Source organism: Lottia gigantea (genome assembly GCF_000327385.1).
Source record: "Lottia gigantea unplaced genomic scaffold LOTGIsca_9, whole genome shotgun sequence".
NCBI classification, from domain to species: Eukaryota; Metazoa; Mollusca; class Gastropoda; family Lottiidae; genus Lottia; species Lottia gigantea.
The window spans coordinates 948,663-971,448 of NW_008710950.1; the positions used below are offsets into that span (position 1 = coordinate 948,663).

The following is a 22,786-nucleotide window of genomic DNA, read 5'->3' on the forward strand; positions in this document are numbered from 1 at the left end:
AATAAGATACGTAGCGTGATTTATTGCTAAAAGACAGTGAAATAACATTAGAATACGGTCCACTTTGTGTTCCGTAGAAATTTTCTGCTAACACGGAATCTGCTAGTTGATCACGTGACTTCATTCGTTGGACTACATTCTAGCAGACGACACTTGGAATTCCGATTACCGCTTGGGATTATAAGGAAATTGGACCGATAAAAAATGGTGACGTTTGGTAATAACTGAAATCCGCCATTTTGTATTTGTCTAGTATACATTAATACATTTTACCTTGCTTGAAACTACTGGATTCATTCTACTAACTGATATTGTAGAGAAAACCCATGTTTATCAAAACAAACTAATGCAGAGGTCGCGCAAGGTCGCTCATGTAAATTAGTAAATCCTTTCCGGAAATCCACGAATAATAGGTTTCCATGAAATTAGGTTACTTGACTGTATAATTAACTTCTCTTAGTATTTGTCTAAGTATACATTAATACATTTTACCTTGCTTGAAACTACTGGATTCATTCTACTGATATTGTAGAGAAAACCCATGTTTATCAAAACAAACTAATGCGGAGGTCGCGCAAGGTCGCTCATGTAAATTATTAATCCTTCCGGAAATCCACGAATAATAGGTTTCCATGAAATTAGGTTACTTGACTGTATAATTAACTTCTCTTAGTATTTATCTTTAATATCAATTCATTTTAAGTGACAATTCCTTCAAAGAACCACGATTTAAAAAAAAAAAAAATAGTGACTGACAAAATAAGATACGTAGCGTGATTTATTGCTAAAAGTCATTGAAACTACATAAGAATATGGCCCACTTTGTGTTCCATAGAAATTTTCCGCTGACACGGAATCCATGCTGAATTCATTCTACTAGCTGATATTGTACAGAAAACCCATGTTTATCAAAACAAGCAAATGCGGAGGTCACGTGAGGTCGCACATGTAAATTATTAATCATTTCTGGAAATCCACGAAAATTAGGTTACCACGAAATTAGGTTACTTGACTGTACTGTCTACTCTGACTACATTGCGCTTTGCTTTGAATTGAATTTTGTCTCTCTTTTCATAAAGATTCAAAATAAAATTTTCAATTGTATACCATTTGTATTTTTATTAGAATGTCTTTGGGTTCATGGAAATATAAGGTTCAGAATTTTTTACTTTTTGAAAATTCATGTGAAAATGAACTACTTTTAGGACCAAAAATTCCCCTCCCTGTAAAATCATTTTTATACGCCCACACATAAGATGGGCGTATATTGTAATCGCCCTGTTGTTCCGTCCATCCGTCCGTTCACATTTGGATCATGCTCACTCTACAGGCTACAATTCTTTACAGATTCTTTTGATTTTGATTTTGTTTGTCAATGTCATTATGAAGATTATCCCTGTTGATTTTCGTGATGATCGGATAATTTTTCACCGAAATATCGTGTCTGACTTGACGTTTCACTCTATTAGCTATATTGTGCAACTGGTGCTCACTCTTCAGGCTACAATTCTTAACAGATTCTTTTCATTTTGATTTTGTTTGTCAATATCATTATGAAGATGATCCCTATCGATTTCTTGACGATCGGATAATTTTTCACTGAAATATCGTGTCTGTCTTGACGTTTCCGCAGTAAATCCACGGGCGACAATTCTTTACAGGTTCTTTTGATAATCTGATCTTGTTGAAACTTGGTATGCATGTATGTATTGATGAGATCTCGGTCAAGTTCGAACTTAGTAATAATCAGATGAACGGTTGCACAGTTATTGCCCTTGTCTTAGTAAAAACACGCTAAATTTGGCTTGTATGCACGATAAAGGCTGCAATTTTTATCTGATCTTGTTGAAACTTGGTATGCATGTATATATTGATGAGATCTCGGTCCAGTTCGAAATCGGTAGTAATCAGGCGAATGGTTTCTGAGCTATTGCCCTTGACTTAGTAAAAACACATCAAATTTGCCTTGTGGACACGATAGAGGCTACAGTTTTTATCCGATCTTCATGAAACTAGGTATGCATATATATGTTGATGAGATCTCAGTTGAGTTCTTAATTGGTAACAATTGAATGAAGGGTTTCGAAGTTATTTCCCTTGACTTAGTAAAAACTTGTCAAATTCAGCCTGCAGGCGCGATAGAGACAACAGTTTTTATCCAATCTTGATGAAACTAGATGCATGTATAAATTAATGAGATTTCGGTCAAGTTAGAAATTGGTTAAAAAATTGGATGAACCATTTCAGAGTTATTGCCCTTATGTGTACAGAGATGAAACATTGTTCATGTTTGAATTTGATGATAATTTTATGAACTGTTTCAGGTTTTTGTCTTGATTTTAAGATTATTTGAAAATTCATTATTAAACCAGTAAATATTTTGTTAACATTTCTGACAGCTGACAGTAGTGGGCGTATGTTACCTTGCCTGGCAAGCTATCTTGAAAATTTTGATTGTTTTGAAAAAACTTGACTGTACAGGGACAGAACTACATTTAGGCATATTTTGACGAGAAAAAAGAAAAATTGTTTAAAAAATAGAAATATCAATATGATATCTGCTAAATGTGAGCTTATAGTTTTTGGTAAGGGTGGTTACTGTTTGAACTCATAGCAATGAAAGACTTCAAAGACAAAAGGAATTTTGCCTCTGAGTGTGTATACCTATATTTTCAATTTTACTTTTCACTCAATGAAATTTTTGGGACTGTAAATAGAGCAAAAAGTTATTTATATAAAATCAATGAATGGGAACAGCATCCCTCTAGGACAGAAATGTGTGTTAGATTAGAAACTAAAGGTACCATTACCTAAAGCATTTGAAACTTTTTATATAATTGTAAAAACAAAAAAAAATGTTATGTTACCTTTTTTTGGACATGTTTCTGCAATCATATGATCAGAATAAATTTTTTCACCAAATACCTCAACCAGGGCTCCAAGAAACTCGGCAATAAAAGTTTAATGTTTGAATCAGTTGACAATTATATTTTGGTCTATCTCTTTCAGATTTGGAGATTACAATCAACCAAAATGGTTTTAAACTGCAGCTTTAAAAAACATTGGTGTTGATGTTTCTATTTGTTACTTTTATCATATTGGTTCAAAATGAATTTTTCTCTCACATACATATTAGTTGCTGTAGTCATAGCTTATATAGCACATTCTTCTTGGGTGTTATATCAATTATTTAATCCTAAACCCTGTACAAAACAGCCATGTTTGAAGGCTTATATTTCTCGAAAGCCGAAATTGGAGGTAAAGTTATATTGTGTTATTTCATCTGTAAATAGCTTGCATGTTTACATATTAAACAATGGCTTTTGTTATTAGAAAAAAACAAAAAAAACATCAAATTTCACAGAATAAATCAACAAAGAAAAACTTGATTTTGACAGGCTGAATTTATTTTACAATACAAGTTGATTTTATTTAGATGCATATTTATACATCCACTAAGAAGACACAGATATCAGAAAAAGATCTCTCTCTTGTTTGGAAGAATTCAAATTTTGATCTTCATAATACAGAAGCAAGGTAATAATTTTAATCCTATGATTATTTTAATTTTGTTGTTGACATGTTTGAGTGTACCTTAAATTTCTTGGATTGAATACCATGAGACTATTATGTTTGTGTTTATTTTTTACTTCAAATGAGTCTGATATTGCCTTCATTTTGTTTCAATTTCTAGGGAATTTAATGTTTCAATACCATGGAAAACAAGAAAAAATGGTACCTTATTTGCTCATGTGTTTGTTCTTCCAAAGAAATCTGATCCATTCGTTAGCGAATTGGTTTCTCATAGTTATACATCATTAACTACCTATGCAATACCAAAAGCCCTAGCCATAAATCTATTAGGGAACTCTGGAAGAAATGTAAGTTGACATCTATGTTATAGTACAGATAATTAAAATATTTTGATACATACAAATCTAAACGCTTTGAGTACGCTACTTGCATTTAGTGCAGCTTGGGGCCACTTCTGTTTGAAGCTTTTTGTAGCTTTTTGTTTGTTACATAACTTTTATTAAATAGTGGAAATCTTTCATTCCTATTGATGTCCTAGCTATTATTTTCTTTATGTAAAATGAAAGTACAAGTCAACCACCTCTAGGTTATTATTTATTGCATAAATGAATCAAGAGGATAATGATTATATTTAAGTTTTGATGTATTTGGGATATAACTTTATTGAATAACACAAATACATTAATTTAAAAAAAACTTGACATTAATGTTAATATTATAAGAATTAATTTATTTTTCTACAAATGTAAAAGCTTAAAAATGATGTGATAAGGATATGTACCTTAGTTGATAATGCTGTTTTATCATATTGCAGAAAAGTGGGTATATTGGTCCAAATAAACCTGTCACACATTGGAGACAAAAATTAACTATAAGTGTTATGGAAGATGATATAGCTTTTGATAGAATGGGTATACCAGCTGAAGTATTTAGATATATGAAGTATGTAATCATGATATCTCTTACATTTTAAAAGCAATTATAATTGTACCAAATCTTTCTACGATTTTTTTTTTAGCCCACATGAAATAAGGGTCCTATATATGGCGTCAAACATATCTGTATGTTGGTCCGTCAATCTGTCCACGATTGCTCGTAATCACAATCCTTGACAGATTTTGACGAAACTCGGAGTGAATGTTTTTCACCCAGGGATAATTCCTATTTAAAAATGAAAAATATTAAGTATGAGTTATTGCCCTTGTTCTTGAAAATGCGTTCAACTTGTAGCATGTAAAAATTCTTAACAGATTTGACGAAATTGATAGGTGTTTTTGTTATCACCCAAGGATGAACTTTATTGAAAGTCAGAAGAATCATAAAATATTTGATATGAATTATTGCCCATGTTCTTGAAAACGTTTTCAATTTTTAACTCGTAAACACAAAAAGGCACGATTCTTGCCTGATTTTGATAAAACTTGGTTATATTATTCAGTATCGCCCCAAAAAGTTCGAAAGAAGTGAATGACTGATGATTGTTACTGTACTGCTAAATATTTTTATTCAAAGTCAAAGCTACAATTGGGTGTATATTACCTTGCTTGGCAAGCTTTCTTTATCAAACCTTGTACATGACATCAAGAAAGTAGAGATTTAGTAAAAAATTTTAATTGAAATCATTTTAAATAAGATAATATAGGTTTATGCTATTTTGATATTCATATTAGTAGATACATTAAAAATAGCAAACTAACTGTCACACCTGGTAAACCTGCCATACTGGTGACATCTGCTACATCTACTGTAGTGGAACTATTCTAAATGAATATGAACATATTTTGTGATTGATAAAATTTGTGATTTAAAGCTAATAAATGAAAGATTGATGTTTAATAAAATATTTTTTAGAATGATGTTAAGCTGTGTGGTCGTTCTGAAAGGCATGAGGAATTTGATTGTAGCATCAGTTTGATTGTCTGATCTACTGATATAACTAATCATCAATAACATCATTATGATCATTATGCTGATGATGTATTTGACCCCCCCATGTCTTGACATTGTAATCACATGTTATATGTAGCCAGGGGCAGGGTTGCTGCTATTGAAATTGTTGAATCAAATTTATGACAATTTCAAAATAATTAACAGTTTAAAAACAGTTGAAATTTCACATGTGGAAGTGCCGTGCCATAGACCGAAATCCCCAATGAATCTTGCACCTTCCAATACCCCAGACATTAAAAAATACAATTGTATTGTTTTGGTGCCTTCTTACACATATCTTGGGGAGAAACCATATAAAAAAATTATTTTGACCTTTTATATATGCCCACATGAAATGGGGGGCGTAAAGCTATATATTGCCATCACCAATGTTTGTCCTTCTGTCAACAATTGCTCGTAAACACTCTACAAGGCACAATTCTTGACTGATTTTGAGGAAACTTGGTATGGTTGTTAATATTGACCCATGGATGAATCCTATTGAAAATCAGAAAAATTGAGTTATTGCCCTTGTTCTTGAAACACTCGTAAACACTCCAGAAGATTTTGAGGAAAATTGGTGTTTGTAATCACCAAAGGATAAACCTTATTGAAAATCAGAAAAATGATTAGAATGAGTTCTTGAAAATGCATTCAATATTTAGCACGTAAACTTGGTGTTTGTAATCACCAAAGGATGAACCCTATCGAAAATCAGAAAATCGCAAAACGTTTAGTATGAGTTAGTTTTAGCCTGTAAACATTCTAGAAGGCCCAATTCTTGACAGATTTGATGATATTTGGTAACATTATTCAGCATCAGCCTCAAAAAGTTCGAAAGAAGTGTACGTCTGAAGGTTGAATATTTCACACTGGTTACTGCATTGCCGAATATTTTTCATTTAATATCAAAGCTGCCAGTGGGCGTATATTACCTTGCCTGGCAAGCTATCTTTTAGAAAAGAAGAGGTTAATAAAGGATATAATGCTTCTCTTGTATCCCCACTGATTTCAGCAAATTTATATGTGAACTTCAAATGAACCTCTTAAATTAATGATTTCCTTATAGAATAAGTCGTACAGGGGAATATTTACCAGTATTATATATTGATGAATTAGCTTTTAGAACTAAAGATTTGTTGGTAAGTATACATTATTTACTATTATTCTTAAAAATGTACAAGATTATTTTTATTTTTAAAATGAGGTATCTATGCAAATGTAGATTGTCACAATTCATTTAACTCAAGGAATGTCTTAGTAATCAATTCTCATTTAATGCTACTAAAAAGGAACACCTATTTCACGGTTTCTAGTAGTCAAGAGTAGTTTTGGTATATCTTTTGACATACCATAGCATACAAGATTAGTGATTATGGTTATACAAACTGTTAAATACACATATTCTCAGTTTTGAATTAACAATCCCAATTGTTTTAATTGCAGGAAGTCAACAATAGTCATACTTTACCATTAACTGTTACCTATACACCTATATCAGTCGGAAAACTAAGAATGTGGCACAATGTTCAAGAATCATTTAAAATGTTAAAAGGGTTAGGTGAGGAAAGTCTAGATCAATTTGGAACATTATTTTTATACCCCCCACATGAAATGGGGTAATAAATAATAAAACTTGACATCAAGTACCATCCTTTAATACCAAACGCTAGTGGAATTGGTGATTCCATCAAAAAGTCTTCTGTGATTGGTTATTGCTGTCTGCTTTTTATACGCCCACATGAAATGGGGGATTCATATTGTTGTCATGTCCATCAGTCCATCCATCCACAATTGCTTGTAAATACTCTAGAAGGTGCAATTCTTGAGTGATTTTCAGGAAAATATAAGTTATTGCCCTTGTTCTTGAAACGTTCATAAACACTCTAGAAGATTTTGAGGAAATTAGGTTTGAGTGTTTGTTATCACCCAAGGATGAACCCTATTGAAAATCAAAAAATCGAAAAAATATATAGTATGAGTTATTGCCCTTGTTCTTGAAAACGCCTTAAATTTTTAGCTCATAAACACCCTAGAAGGCATGATTCTTGACAGATTTTGACCAATCTTGCTGTGAGTGTTTGTAATCACTAAAGGATGAACCCTATCGAGAATCAGAAGAATTGAAAATATTCTGTATGATTAATTGTTCTCAATTTTAAAAAACGCATTCAATTTGGAGCTCGTAAACACTCTTAACAGATTATGACAAAATTTGGTGAAATTATTTATTGTCACCCATTGATGAATCCTTTTGAAAATCAAAAAATGTTTAATAGGAGTTATTGACCTCCTCTTGAAAAAGCTTCAATTTTTAGCTTGTAAACACTTAAAGGCACAATTCTTGCTGGATTTTATCAAAACTTGGTAATAATATTCAGTATTGCCCCAAAAAGTTAAAAAGAAGTGTATGACTGAAGATTGAATATTTCATACTGGTAATTGTTACTGTACTGCTGAATGTTTTTATTCAAAATCAAAGCTGCTAGTGGGTGTATATTCCATTATCTGGCAAGCTATCTTCATTTTGGGATCACCACTTGAAATGGGGTACAAATCTGATGAATATTCACAAAAAAAAACTATATGTCATGCTACAAATATCTTGACATTTTGGTATTTTTAATTTTTTTGTTGTTTCCAATTTAATAGTTTGCCTCACTGTAAGTGAGCTCTAACTTTTGTTCTGAATTTTGTATTATTTCAGGTTTTACAGAGAAGGATACTGATGAAATAAAAGGCATATTTTCAGACACTAATTTTTATTTTTTATTGTTAACTTTTTCTGTAGCAGCATTTCATGTAAGTAGTGTAGATTACCAAATTGATTATTATTGGTAAAGATATTTGATTACAAATAATTATTGAAAGAAAGAATTGACATATTTTTTTATGAAAAACGTATAAAAATGAAAACTGATCATGGTATAATGATCGAATGTGTTTCCCCTTTTGTTCAATCTGCTGCCCCTAAACAGTTGATTTTGTCTTTCAAAGTTTAATGTGCACTTTTAAATGTCTATTAATTCAGATTTATGGAATCTTACTGTATTTAATTTCTTTATTTTAGTATTGAATGATATTTTTTCCAGTTGCTATTCGATTTTCTGGCTTTTAAGAATGAAATTCATTATTGGAAAGATAGAAAAGATATGGTTGGATTGTCATCAAGAGCTGTTATATGGCGTTGTGTATCTACTATTATTATCTTCTTTTACTTGTTTGATGAAAATACCAGCTTACTGGTAGTTATTCCAGCTGGTATTGGTACTCTGATAGAGGTATTGTATATTTCTATTGGAACGATCAATGAAAACTTTGTTCACATTTTAGTTTTATACCAGTTTGTGCTCTTTTGTGATAAAGAAGATATTGTTTTTTTTTTTTCATCTCCAATAATGAGGTGTCATCCCAATTACTAAGATGTTTTTCTTTGTGGAAAACTGAACCCCCTTTCTCAAAATATGATTAAATCAAGATTCTGTTTACATGGTATCACGCAATGGTCACATGCATTCTGTATATATCTGTGTAAACAGAATGTAAATTTAAGCTCCACATTTAAAGGGCCACTACACAACTTCTATGTCGTCTGCTTCTACATCTTGAGTCCAATCCAATCCAAATTCCAACAATATTATGAATTCTGGACTTATTTCGAACTCATCTTTCATTAATTGCACTTTTAACATGGCTGCCCTGTCAACTTCCAGGCTGTAGACAGTAGACTATAAATGAGGTGACCTACTTATTTTTGATTGGCTGTTCTCTATTGTATCAGTTCATTAACTGATGAAAATGTTATGTAGTTATTCATCAATTTAGTGCCATAAATTTTTTTTACAATAAATAAATATTTAAACATGTATTCCAGTTTAATTATGCAGATTTATACAGTGCACACTGGTGTTTTCTGTTTATACATGGATAAACTGAAATATTCTCATGACATTCCTTCAGTAATGTACAAGCGTAAATGTTATAAATTTACGATTTGATAATGTCAAATACAAGATAATTTTATTAGTAGGTTTTTTTGAGAAACGCATCACATTCATTCATCACTACACTGGAATGTATATTTTGTCTTGTTACAGAATCAGGAAATTTCAATATATTTCATACTACAATCCTGTTTAGATTAAAAAGAGAGTTGGAGATGCTTGACCATGGCTGTTTCAGGTTTTGTGAAATATTTGTTCCTTGAAAATGCATTTGAGAAACAAAATGATCATAGAGCATTCTAGTTAATTTTATGTACTAATTGATATAATCATTACTGTTTCAGATATGGAAAGTTAAAAAAGCTTTCAAGATAACGATGCAGTGGACAGGAATGACACCAAGTTTTCAGGTGATTCTTTGTTCTGAAGTACATTGGACACTGTAATAGTTGTTGTCAATATTTATTGAGCTATTGAACCTTTTCAAACATATTATACAGTTGCTTGTATATCATAGAACTGCCATATACACTAATGACCAAACTTTATTAATACAATCTTCATTTCAATAAATATTTTAATGACATGTTAAATAACTATATATTATAGCTTGGTGATAAAGATGAAAGAGAAAAACAAACAGAAGAATTTGATTCTCAAGTTGGTTGAAATGATTTTCCACTTATATTCTATTATATTTTGTGTTTATACCTGATATATGTAATATTGGTTCGACAATCAATTGTCAATCAAAATACAGACTACTTTTTTCAAATCAACCACTTAAAGGGATAGATGCATCATTTTGGGGGTTGATTTTAGTGTTGAAAATATGTAAATAGTCTTCAGAAGTACTAGAAATGTTCGAAAATCTCATAATTCCTTCAATGATATTTCCAATTAGGAATTTTATTCATTATTTCTATATTTCTATATCCAATTGAATTATTGTACTGTATTTTCTCTTCGTTCATTAGGCAATGAAATACTTATCCTATATCCTGTATCCATTATGTATAATTGGTGCTGGTTATTCACTATTATATGTTCAACATAGAAGTTGGTACTCGTGGATATTAAAAAGTCTAGTCAACGGTAATATAGAAGAATTCTTTCATCTCTGCTAGTTCTACTTGTAAACTGATGAATTAAATGACATTAAAACCCCCTTTACTACTTCTATTGAAATTATCCTAAATCAGACATGGTTAATTGTTAAATTCTTACAGAAATTACCAATATGAAGCCGGATTTGTAGTTTTATGAAACAAAATCCATTTTTTTTTTTAGGAGTTTATGCCTTTGGGTTTTTATTTATGTTACCACAATTATTTGTCAACTATAAGGTAAGTTCTTCAATTACTAATCTCAATTACTTCTTCTTATACAATAATGAAATAACAGTGAGTTAAAATTGTACTATATTTTTGAAACATTAGGGCGTATAACCTTTAACTGTCATTTGCCATCCAATCAAATTTGTGCTATTGTCCAAAAAAACTTAATGAGATTTGAAATGTACTTTTTTGGAATTGTAGTAATGACTGTGATGGGTGCTCTATCCAGAACGGGCCTGCTTTCCATTCTTAAACACCTTTTTCCACCATGTGAATTTTGTTGGTCAACAGTCATTCCTTTCAGAGGGATTACATAACTACTATTGTTTGATATAGTTATTACCAATCTTGTGTACATGTATTGAGTACATTATTTTTATATTATTACTTTTTCAGTTAAAATCTGTTGCACATTTACCTTGGAGAGCTTTTATGTATAAGGTTCGTGTTTTAAACTTTTGTTTCCTTTATACTGCATCTTGCTTGAGAATTGACAACAGTCTTTTCTAAATTTTTGTATTGATGAAGAATAGATCAATATTAGCTTCCCATAATATTAAGTTTTTTTACAAGCAACAAAATCCAAAAGAAAAAAGTGTTCAAAACTTATGTTCTACATGGCGTAATATGTTCAAGAGAATATTTTTGTGTGTTCAGTGAAAATTTCTTGTACACACTATAGAAGGCGCAAATCTAAATTGATTTTGAAATTGGTGAAATTGTTGTGTAATCATTCAATACATCAATTCAAAGTTAAGCGATGTTACTGTGCTCTCTATTGTCGAAGTCATTAAAAGCGTAAGTGTTCATGTGATCGATTAATCGGTAGATATAACCAAATACAGTAGGCAGAAGAGAATGTCAGTCCTCATTGCATACAGTTGAGATATCTTAACATCCACGTGTATTTTACATACCTCTCCAACCTTTCTTATATTAATCTTTTTTCAGGCATTCAATACATTTATAGATGACGTATTTGCATTCATCATTACCATGCCAACAGCACATAGATTAGCTTGTTTTAGAGATGATTTAGTCTTTTTAATTTATTTATATCAAAGATGGTGAGTAATATTGTAATATCTTATCTACAGTATATTACTGCTGATAAGCAGAAATCTTGTATTATGTCCGATATAAAAGAATTACTGATTATTTTTTCACTCAGTGGCTAACATTTATTGATGCAGCTAAATTTGCCTAGTATTTGTTAATAGGTGAACACATTCGTACTATTTGCATCAATGTAGTTGAAATCAAATTACAATTAAGGGTTTTTACCTGATATTTTCTTAGATGGCAGTGTATCTAGAATAAATGAAAGCTTACAGGCAAAGACATAGACAATCAGTATGATTTTGAAAATATTTGGTAAAAATACTGAAAGTGAGCAGAAAATTGGAAACAATTGTTATTATGGTTTTATTTTTTAGGTTATATCCAGTAGATAAAACACGGGTAAATGAATATGGTATGTCTTATGAAAATGAACAAGATCAAAAGGAAACGAAAAAGTCAAAGTGAAAGGGATTATTTAGTTACGAATTTTTTGTTATAAATATCTGTTGATGTGTTTTTCCCATTTTATATGTATTGCATCAATTGGTCTTGCAAAATAGAATGAATGTTCTGATTTTATTGTTTTAGCAAATGTTGTTAAATGAATTCCAGTTATGTTTTTTTTTATTAATAGTTTGACTTCATAATCAAAGATTAAATACAATCTTTTTTTATACTTTCTGTGTGATTACAAATAGATCTACGACAACAGAAACATACAACCTTGGTATTATTTGTTTTGCCATCTTGCCAAAATGTAGGCCTATCCCTAGCATACATTATATTTTTACACCTATTGTCTAGTTATTGTACCATGGGTAGTACTATTTGAGAAATCCAAGGGGCAAAAAATGTTTTGTTCATGTGAGATAACCAAACCCTTGCTATCAAAATCGTGTTATAATAAGAGGTTTTTCATGTGATGCTTTGATCTTCCAACTTAAGACAACTGTATTTTACAAAGATAACTTCAGTTCATAGGATCCCTTCTACCAGATGGTCCTTGGCAAAACCTCTTTGCATTGATCTTTACCTGGTTATCCATACCCATTTACAGCTGGTTGGCTGAAATTATGAGTGAAAATGACTTTTTGAAAGTCATCGGACTTTCAGTCGCTGATCGAGATCAAAACTCACAGCCACATTTTTCTCAACGTAACTCAGCAAATGACACCATTTAAAGAACCAATGCTCAAACTGACTATACTATAAAACCTCACAAAAATTAGGTGACATAGAGAAATAAAACGAAAATTTATTATACAGGTAAAACATTTAATATAAGTTAATAACAACAATATATGTAACAGTATATATTAATAAATTAAAAATATAATGCTGTATTTGTATTAACAAATAACTTCTGATTGATAACCAGAAAGTTCTTGTCAGCAATAATTGTAGGATATCCTGGTAACAGCTCCATATTACATAATAAAATAAAATTAATATATAGTATAATATATGTATTATGTTTGATGGAATGATATATAAGAACACGTTTATGACAAGCTATAAATCAGATTATATTTATAATTTACTATTGATATTGCCTTTAAGCAAGCCAATCAACAGTTTCTGTAAAGCTGAATCTGTTGGGCTAGTTTCATGGTAGGCTGTTAGCAAGTAATCTTAGGCTGAATGTTTAATAGTGCTGGGTATCGTCAATCATGCCAAACCAGCTGACATCTGTCCAAATAGCTATTAGAGGCTGGAATAGAGACAGATGTTCCGGTCTATAAGACATAATAATATCCCTATACAATGCTTAAGATGAAATTTCAAAATCTTAAGCTATGGAACAATAAGCTTATCAATATGGAAACAATAAAAACATAAAAAATAAATACTGGACACAATATCAAACATCTTTCGAATAAAATATTTTGAGCAAGTAACAATAAGACATACAATAGAAATAACTATTTCTGACAGTTTGCCAACTTCCACTCCATGACTAGTCACTATAATGCTTAGAAATATTGGCATTACAAAGTTGGCAAACTGTCTAAATTGCCTTTACAAATTTAAAACTTGTTCTGCAAAATGAAACTGAGCATTTAATGGTATAAGTTGTAGACTACAAATTGAAAGGCTACTAAAATAAAATTCTTAAAAATATCTAAACAAATGGTTGTCTAGCAAGATATGCCCACTTACCTGATGAATTTTAGTATGTCAAGGATGCTTGTCAATATGTACAAAATCGTACTAAAAATCGAACATACTTACAAAATTTACACATGGCATACGTAAGCCACATTTAATAACATTTCAGTGTACCTAAGAATTGCAAATCATTTATCGAATCCTTTTTCAAGATCTTGTGGTTTTTCAGCTACACACAAAACATAAACTGCCACCTCTATAGCATTGTAATCAAATTTGAACTTGTCTTGAGAATATAAGCCAAATAACCAAATTTTATAAAAATCAGATGAAAACTATAGCCTCAATCGCTTTCACAAGTCACATTTAATATAATTTCAGTGTAACAAGGGTTGAAACTTTGTTGAATCGTAACTCAATTTGAACTTAATCCAAACAAATTTTTTTTTTTTATGTAAAATCTATGACTTGTATCTGGTCATAATGCTAATTGTGGACGGAAGGACAGAGATGATTGCTATATAAGCATATTAGAATGAGGGCATTTAAGAATTTAGTTTTCAAGGACTAATTCTTTGGTGGAGAGGTTTCAAATATATATATACTTCTCTTTAAGATCAGTAGGTGTTTGTGTGGTATAATTTTACCAACCTCTAAGGCATTATACTACAGCTATTATATTTCTTTAAACCAGCTTCCAGTAACACCAATTATAAGATAATCACATTATAGGTAACATTGGAGATCAATTCTTTTATGATATAATTGACACTTAGTAAACCTGAAGCTTAAAGTTCTAGGCTTTCAGGGTTTCAGATTCGAAAGGAGCTAGAAAGACCATCTGCCTTTCTTGTCATTTTTATGGATATTGGCATTACAATATATTTCACTGTCACTGATCTGAAATATTAGTGAAAAGTCTGGAAAACAACCATTTAAGTCCCCAAAGTTTTCACTTTTATTATACACATATTTTGATCATGTTTGTTCAAATATATTGTAATATAAAATGATGTTGATAAGCCAATTTAATTGCTTTTCAACATGTACCATAAGTTCCTTCATCTTCATCACAGGGTGCAACACGGGATCCAATACTTGATCTTAATCTTAAATTACTTAAACTAGATGTCCTTCGTGTCAACCACTGTTTCAAACTCTCTTCTTGTGGTCTTTGTTCCATAATCTGACTAATACATGCTCTCATGATAGCAGGCACCTCTTGAACCAAGGGTTTACGAATTAAAGCATCTCGGAATAGATTAATAACTTTTCCACATTCATGACAATGGACTTTACAGCACAGTTCTTCTAATTCCAACCTCTCTAACTGTGGAATCGAATAGCCTTTCTTATTACTAGTTACTAACCAACTATAATCAACTCCACGAGATTTACATTCTTCTTCATTCTCTTCTTCTCTATTCACATTATCTAACAACTTGATATGAAATTCTAATTCGGACATTAAAGTATCACTCACTACTATTTGAGAATCTTTTTCTGGTGGTTTACTGGATGGATCTGTTGTTGTTATATACCTTTTCCAGATTGCTTTTAGTGACATTGTAGGCTACTACTGCAAGAAGAAATAGCGATATGTGAAATATAAATTTTATTCAGTAAATCAATATGTGCATCAATAAACAATGTGATTCACAACTATGTACCCATTCAGGAATGCAGTTGGTACATCCACTAATATTTTTTATTCAAAGAGACTGAACATTTCCAAAGATTATTCATTTATATGACTATATTTCCAAGCTGATATTCCAATTCACATAAAATCTGTCAGAAAAAAATGGCTGCCAATCAAAGTATTTTAACTGAGGACTACTTAGTTGAGAATTATCAACACAAAACAATGGACTGCACTCTTCATTTTGAGATGCTTCTAATTGCAGCTTAATCATTCAACAATACTGAGTACTGGTATACTTACTTTATGTATTGCAAATGTCACTAAGCATTATTTAACAATGTCACAAAACATATAAACCTTTTGATATGACCAGTACCTGAATTTAACATAATAAGGAAACTATATATATATATATAAGCCTACCTGTACTTTTATACAGATCAATTTATCATATTATATAATATATTAATTATCACAAATTATTACATAATTTACACTCTTTAATGAATTCATTATCTAGATGACAACTGTCACCAAATTCCATGTATTCTATCCTCCTAGATGTTGCAATCTATACACAGATATTTTGTCTATTTCTAGTTAAGTAGGGGATTGTAAAAAGTTTTCTAAATTTTGTATGTGTATCAGGGACAATGATAGCACCAATTTTCAATAAGATGTCTGTGGTTCTATCAATTCTACTAAAAGTAAGTGTGACGTCACCCCGCAAAGGTCTTCTGTGAGACAACCAAATTTTGTGGGGGTGACATCATAAAAAACTTAGTTTTAGTGGACTTGCAGAAACCACAGATGTCTGATTGAAAATTGGAATGATTCAAATTGATGCTTTTTTTGTCCCTGATACACATACAAAATTTAGAACCCTTGAACTCAAAACATCACAGCAATATAACCACAATCTAAATTTACAACAAATTTCCTCCTATACTAGGTCTAGTTCTATTTGTGAATCATATGATAAATCTGGTCTGTAACCAAGAATCACCTCTACGTAACCTCCTGTGCAATGAGCGTGAGCTTAGCTGAGTTGAATAATTTCATTACTTTACAAATATTCAACAAGTTTCATTCAAAACAAAATTTACAATTGCATACTACTTGTCTAAGAATGTCTTCAGGCTCATTGAAATTCAGCAAGGCTTGATGATTTTACAAAAATAAACACACTTCACATAAAAATGATAAACCACATTCTGGACTGATTATTATATGGCCTTAGCTTAAAAATTATAGGCCTATCCTATTTAAATCGCTACTGCTGTAGGGCTACTAGGCCTAATTTGAAATCAATTTTCTTCAGACTATTAGGCTACAGCAGACTAGGCCCTAAACATAAATTTTGTTGTTTTTTTAACTGTAAAGAATTAAAAATTAAAAATAACCCTCACAAAGACCCTTAAAGAAGCTGCTCTCTATTTACAACAAAAAATTCTGAGACTAAACAAGTCATTAGGCTACCCTACGAAGTTCACGGCTGCCGACCACTGCCGTACTGTAACAATAGCCTAATAGTCAGTACTATAATTAAAATATTGAACGCACGTCTTTTGAACCGAAACATCTGTATCTATTCCAGCCTCAGATAACTTTTTGAACAGATGCCAGCTGGTGTCGAGACAGAAAAAATAGGCCATATTAAATGGAGGCATTCCGCATCTCCACAGGTGCAGTGGTTTTAAACCTATTTAGATAACGCAGATCTGCAAAATCGAGATATATTGGGAAAGATGAATATTTTTGTAGTTCTGTCATACCTCATTTTCTCCCTACAACATTAATGTCACCTGTCCGGTTCCATCAAAGTTATTTTTGACGAAACTGATCTAGCACCTACCCTGGCAATTAAAACTGAGTGCACAGCCAAAAGTTCAAAGGTCACAGAGGCCCAACACTTATTCACAATCATGTAAAGGTAATTTAATCTTATGTAAGAAAAAACACATATTTGGAGGTGTAGAATATCCCATTTAACTCTAGGCCTACTCCAGCTGTCAAAATATCCATCGTGCTGAAATAGAGGCAGATGTTTCGGACTACTGTCTTTAAATTAAGCTATTAGTCTTACGTGTCCTACTATCCAAAGATAAGTAGTTTGACAATAGCCAGCGTTATAGTTCTATAATCTATATTCGTGCTCCAGTATGTACCATTTATTGGTCATGGGATTTTTACGATTTACGCTGTCCGTCTCTAATCTCACGCCATTTTGTGTTTTATGTATTGAAGATTCGTCGTAAGGGGAGGTTAATAATAAATAACTGTGTTCTGGTCGATAATGATATTTTCGTCTGTCGAAATCTCTGGACTAACTCTGTAACTTCTTCAGATTGTAATGTGTCTGAATTGGATTTTTGTGTCAATTTTTTTCTAAAGCTGTCATTGACAAGGGTGGATCGGATATTGAAATAACAAATGTCTAGGTAGGGCCTATTATCTTGACCAGTGATCCATCCGTGGAGATATTTATAGGTTCCAGTGAGCAAACATATTTATATACCACACTGAGGTCCCTAATAGGACTCTAAAAAATTGGGCCTATACAAAACAAATGACCATACAGGCTATGAAATCAAAATAACATTTAGCGACGTATACACAATATGACATGTTATAGTAAAGTAAAAAAATTTCCCATTTTAATTCAAGGTAAATAACTACCGTATACTAGGCCTATGTATATTATTATATAGGCCTAGTTAGCCTATATATTACCTTCTTACTACACATTCCATGTCCAATCGTCTTTCTTTACATTTCACAAATTGTCCGCTCTACCACTCTTCTCCTAGAACACACCTGCTTCTTTCCTACCACGCGTACCAAGGGTGCCTCTAATAGACCTGGACCAAGCTTTCATCTTCATGACTTTACTGACCCATCGTGTGTTTGTTTGTATCGAGTTAACCCATATTTTCTGACATACCTTTCTAAACTTTTTTTAAAATGTGAACCGACTTTACAGAAACTCAAATTATATCTGTTAATTCTTACTTGTGGCGATATTGAACAAAATCAAGGACCCTAGGCTACATAGCTAACAAATCTATCTCTATAATTCACCAAAACGTACCCAGCTAGATAACTGATGAAAAAATCGACAAGATCGAGGCAGCCTTTCATGACATTCAGAGCACCGATCCAGAAGAAATTGCCTTAAAAAACTTCCATCTCCCTATATCCTGTGTAGCAGATCCAATAGCCTACTTTAGGTGGGGGCGTTGCAATCTACGTCAATAAACGTAATTTCTTTGAACATCGCCTTGAACTCCGATCAGCAAGTTTGGAAGCGGTATGGATTAAAATTAAGAATAAAAACCAAAACTTTCTTGTTGGTTCCTTTTATCGGACAACACACGTCCCATCTGAGTACTGGACTAAGACTGAAGACAGTGTTTCAAAATCCAAGGATTTAAACAAGCATATAATCATCCTCGGTGATTTTAATGTTAATTTCCTAACCACCCATAACAGTGGATTACACAACATCATAAGCCACTTTAACCTCACTCACAGTTCATTCTGCTACCTGTCTAGATCTTATCATTGGCAGTTGTCCCAACTTAATCCAATCTGTCGATGTAAATGACAATGGAATCAGTGATCATTCTTCAACTCGTGTCAATGTCCAATTCAAACTAACAACTGACAAATCCTACAAAAGGCATGTATGGAAACGTTTCAGAGCTAACAACTTTCTATCAAGATACAGACAGGAAATCTCCTTGCTAAGTTCACTTGTTAAAGTTTTTGAGAAATGCACGTTGAAGTACATTTATAACTTTCTGCTTGAAAATAACATCCTAACATCGTTCCAATCAGGTTTTAGACCCAATGACTACCATCTACCAATTGTTTGATATCAGTGATTATATTCTAAAAAATTTTGATGATGGCACTGAGGTCAAAGCAATATTCTGCGACATCAGCAAGGCCTTTGATCGCGTTTGGCACAAAGTCCTTCTATATAAAATGTACCAATTGGGTATAAGAAGCCAGTTTCATTCGATTCTAAGCAATTACCTCCACAACCGAAACCAAATTGTGGTTTCAAATGGTCAACACTCAAAAACACATTCAAAAAACGGGGTACCACACGGCTCAGTTCTCGGTCCCCTCCTGTTCCTCATCTACATCAATGATATTGTAAATAACATCAACGCTAATATTCGACTGTATGATGATGACACACATGACATTGCCAAGAAACACTAAATCATGATCTTCAAACTATATCAAAGTGGTCAGACGACTGGAAAGTAATTTTCAACCCAGCAAAAACGGTACCAACCAATTCAGCAGAAAAAGACCCATAAACCCAATCAAATTCAGAGATCAAACACTTAATGACACAAATCACCACAAACACATAGGTTTAATCTTCGACAGCTCGGGATCATGGACAAGATAATATTTCTCACGTAGTATCAAATGCAAGTAAAATGGTTGACTGCTATCATAGTCTTAAATGCCGTTTGTTCTGCCGATCTCTAAATACTATATACAAATTTTCATCTTGCCAACGTTTGATTATGCAGATGTCCTTTGGGATAACTGCTCCAAAACGGACATCGATAAACTGCAACTTGACGCCCTGTGGATCATCACCGGGCTTGTTCGGGGTACATCGCACGCTCTTCTCTACAATGAATCAGGATATATTCCTCTTACATAAAGACGCAGACGTCATAAAAAATACCGTTTAATAAAATGGCCCACAAACATGTTCCTCCTTATAAGTCTTCTTGTTCCACCAATAGTGTCCGATGTCAACCCATACCCCGTCCGCAATCAAGACGAATTAAAGATAATTCCATCAAAGTCTGTCCAATACGAAAACTCTTTCCTACCCTCAGCAGTTCACCTATGGAATAAACAACCAAACAATATCAAAATAGCCCCCACAATCTCTGTACTAAAGCAAAATCTGTCTGATAATGACTGCAAGGTACCACTCTATTTTTATTTTGGTATTAGACTCCCAGAGATAATACACCCTAACACCATACAACTACTAGCTTGATACTTACTAATACTAATTTGATACTTACCACTACTAGTCTGACACTATACAAATACTAGCTTGATACATACCACCACAAGTTTGATACTACAACTACTAGCTTGATATTCACCACTACTAGTCTGACAACATACTACTACTAGCTTGATATTCACCACTACTAGTCTGACACCATACAACTACTAGTCTGACAACATACAACTACTAGCTTGATATTCACCACTACTAGTCTGACACCATACATAGTGTCTGGTACCATAGCTTGATACTTACCACTACTAGTTTGATACTTACCACTACTAGTCTGACACTATACAAATACTAGCTTGATACATACCACCACAAGTATACTTAAGAATACTAGTTTGATACTTACCACTACTAGCTTTTTACTTACTACTACTAGTTTGATACCTACCACTACTACTCTGACACCATACAACTACTAGCTTGATATTCACCACTACTAGTCTGACAACATACAACTACTAGCTTGATATTCACAACTACTAGTCTGACACCATACAACTACTAGCTTGATACTTACCACTACTAGTTTAATACTTACCACTACTAGTCTGACACCATACAACTACTAGCCTGATATTCACCACTACTAGTCTGACACTATACAACTACTAGCTTGATACTCACCACTACTAGTCGGACACCATACAACTTCTAGCTTGATATTCACCACTATTAGTCTGACGCCATACCACTACTAGTCTGATACTTACCACTACTAGTATGACACCATACAACTACTAGCTTGATACACACCACTACTAGTCTGACACCATACAACTTCTAGCTTGATACTTACACCACTACTAGTCTGACACTATACAAATATTAGCTTGATACATATTACTTCTAGCCTGTCTCCCTCTAACCACTAGCTTGATACTTACCACTACTAGTTTGATACTTACCATCCAGTTTGATACATTACTACTGCCAGTTTGATACCAATAAATACAAGTTTGATACTATACAAACACTAGTTTGATACCACAAAAACGGCATACGATGCGTCTCTTTGTTCACTTGATTATTTTACTCCTTTCTAAGATTGCTCATGTCTATTAGATGACCCATGGTACCACTCACTTATCTCTGTATCTCTTTCTCTTATCACTCTCTTTAATCTATTACCACAATCTCCATTCCATTAGTATAATATAGAAGGACTTTGATTTACATGTATTAACTTATGTACCTTATGAAATATATTTGTGTATGTATGTAGATTACTCAGCGAGGCAAATTCGAATAAGCATTATGCTTTTTTTGTAACGCATATATATATTTTATACATTGTACCACTAAATCCACAATAAAGAAATATTGTTTATATAAATGATATATACCGACCTAGACTATATAAAACTTTTCAAGTAAGAAATCCTTTTCTCCCTCCCTTTTGGATTTTTGCATGTCTATTTTTGACTAATTGTTGGTCTAGATTTGGAATTTGATGTCTGAAATTGCATTTTCTTTCAAATTTTGAGATTATGAGAGATTTACATGTGGAAGGATAATTCTAAAAATAGTCGTTTTGTGTTCAGGGCACTGATCAATATTTATTTATATAGATCGGTGGTACAGGGGCATTCAAGCGGATGTTGATTAAATGTTGTGGTCTACATTCAGTTTGGAGCGCTAAAGATTTTCATGGAAGATGAATTTCGTAGTTGATTTAAACAATATTTTATTTCTATATTAAATAATTTTTTTTACAGAAAATAAGTAAGGTTTCTGAAACAAGCCGAAGCTTATGCTAATCCGACACCTAATACAATGAAAAGACACAATACAGAAAATACGATATTCGTGAATAAATAAATGGTTATCAATAATTAGTAATTTGATAATAGATAACAATTAATTATGTATATTTAAATATATGAATGAAAACGTGCGAAAGTGCATCGGTGTCCACACCTGACAGGGGTCGTCATCCCCAAGAATTCCATCCGCCCACGAAGCTGCAGACAAAGATAGTCGGGCTAATCAATTGGAGACTAGAAATGGACTTGGTGGAGGAAGACATAAGTTGGTCACGACGGTTGAAATAAATAATTTGAGAATCCAACAATAATTTTCTATGGATCTGAGGACAAAATTAATATACAAGAACTATTTCTCTGACAAATTGTACTAGGTGTACATGCTGAGGTAA

General features: G+C 32.4%; 2 protein-coding genes across 2 annotated transcripts; one reads left to right on the plus strand and one right to left on the minus strand.

Annotated features, from left to right (window-relative positions):
• Window positions 1-3,108: 3,108 nt before the first annotated feature.
• Window positions 3,109-12,271, plus strand: LOTGIDRAFT_108820 (hypothetical protein; the record flags this gene model as incomplete). The annotated part of the gene is made up of 15 exons (XM_009068237.1): window positions 3,109-3,258; window positions 3,437-3,537; window positions 3,695-3,881; window positions 4,349-4,476; window positions 6,533-6,609; window positions 6,914-7,024; window positions 8,171-8,265; window positions 8,556-8,744; window positions 9,752-9,817; window positions 10,017-10,067; window positions 10,385-10,502; window positions 10,698-10,753; window positions 11,141-11,185; window positions 11,696-11,811; window positions 12,181-12,271. The coding sequence occupies 15 exons, from the start codon at window positions 3,109-3,111 to the stop codon at window positions 12,269-12,271; spliced, it is 1,581 nt and encodes a 526-aa protein (XP_009066485.1).
• A 2,737-nt stretch (window positions 12,272-15,008) lies between these two features.
• LOTGIDRAFT_97918 (hypothetical protein) lies at window positions 15,009-15,401 on the minus strand (the record flags this gene model as incomplete). Its single annotated transcript, XM_009068238.1, has 1 exon — window positions 15,009-15,401. A coding segment is annotated over one exon (393 nt), but the record flags the coding sequence as incomplete, so codon positions are not given.
• Between the last annotated feature and the right edge of the window lie 7,385 nt (window positions 15,402-22,786).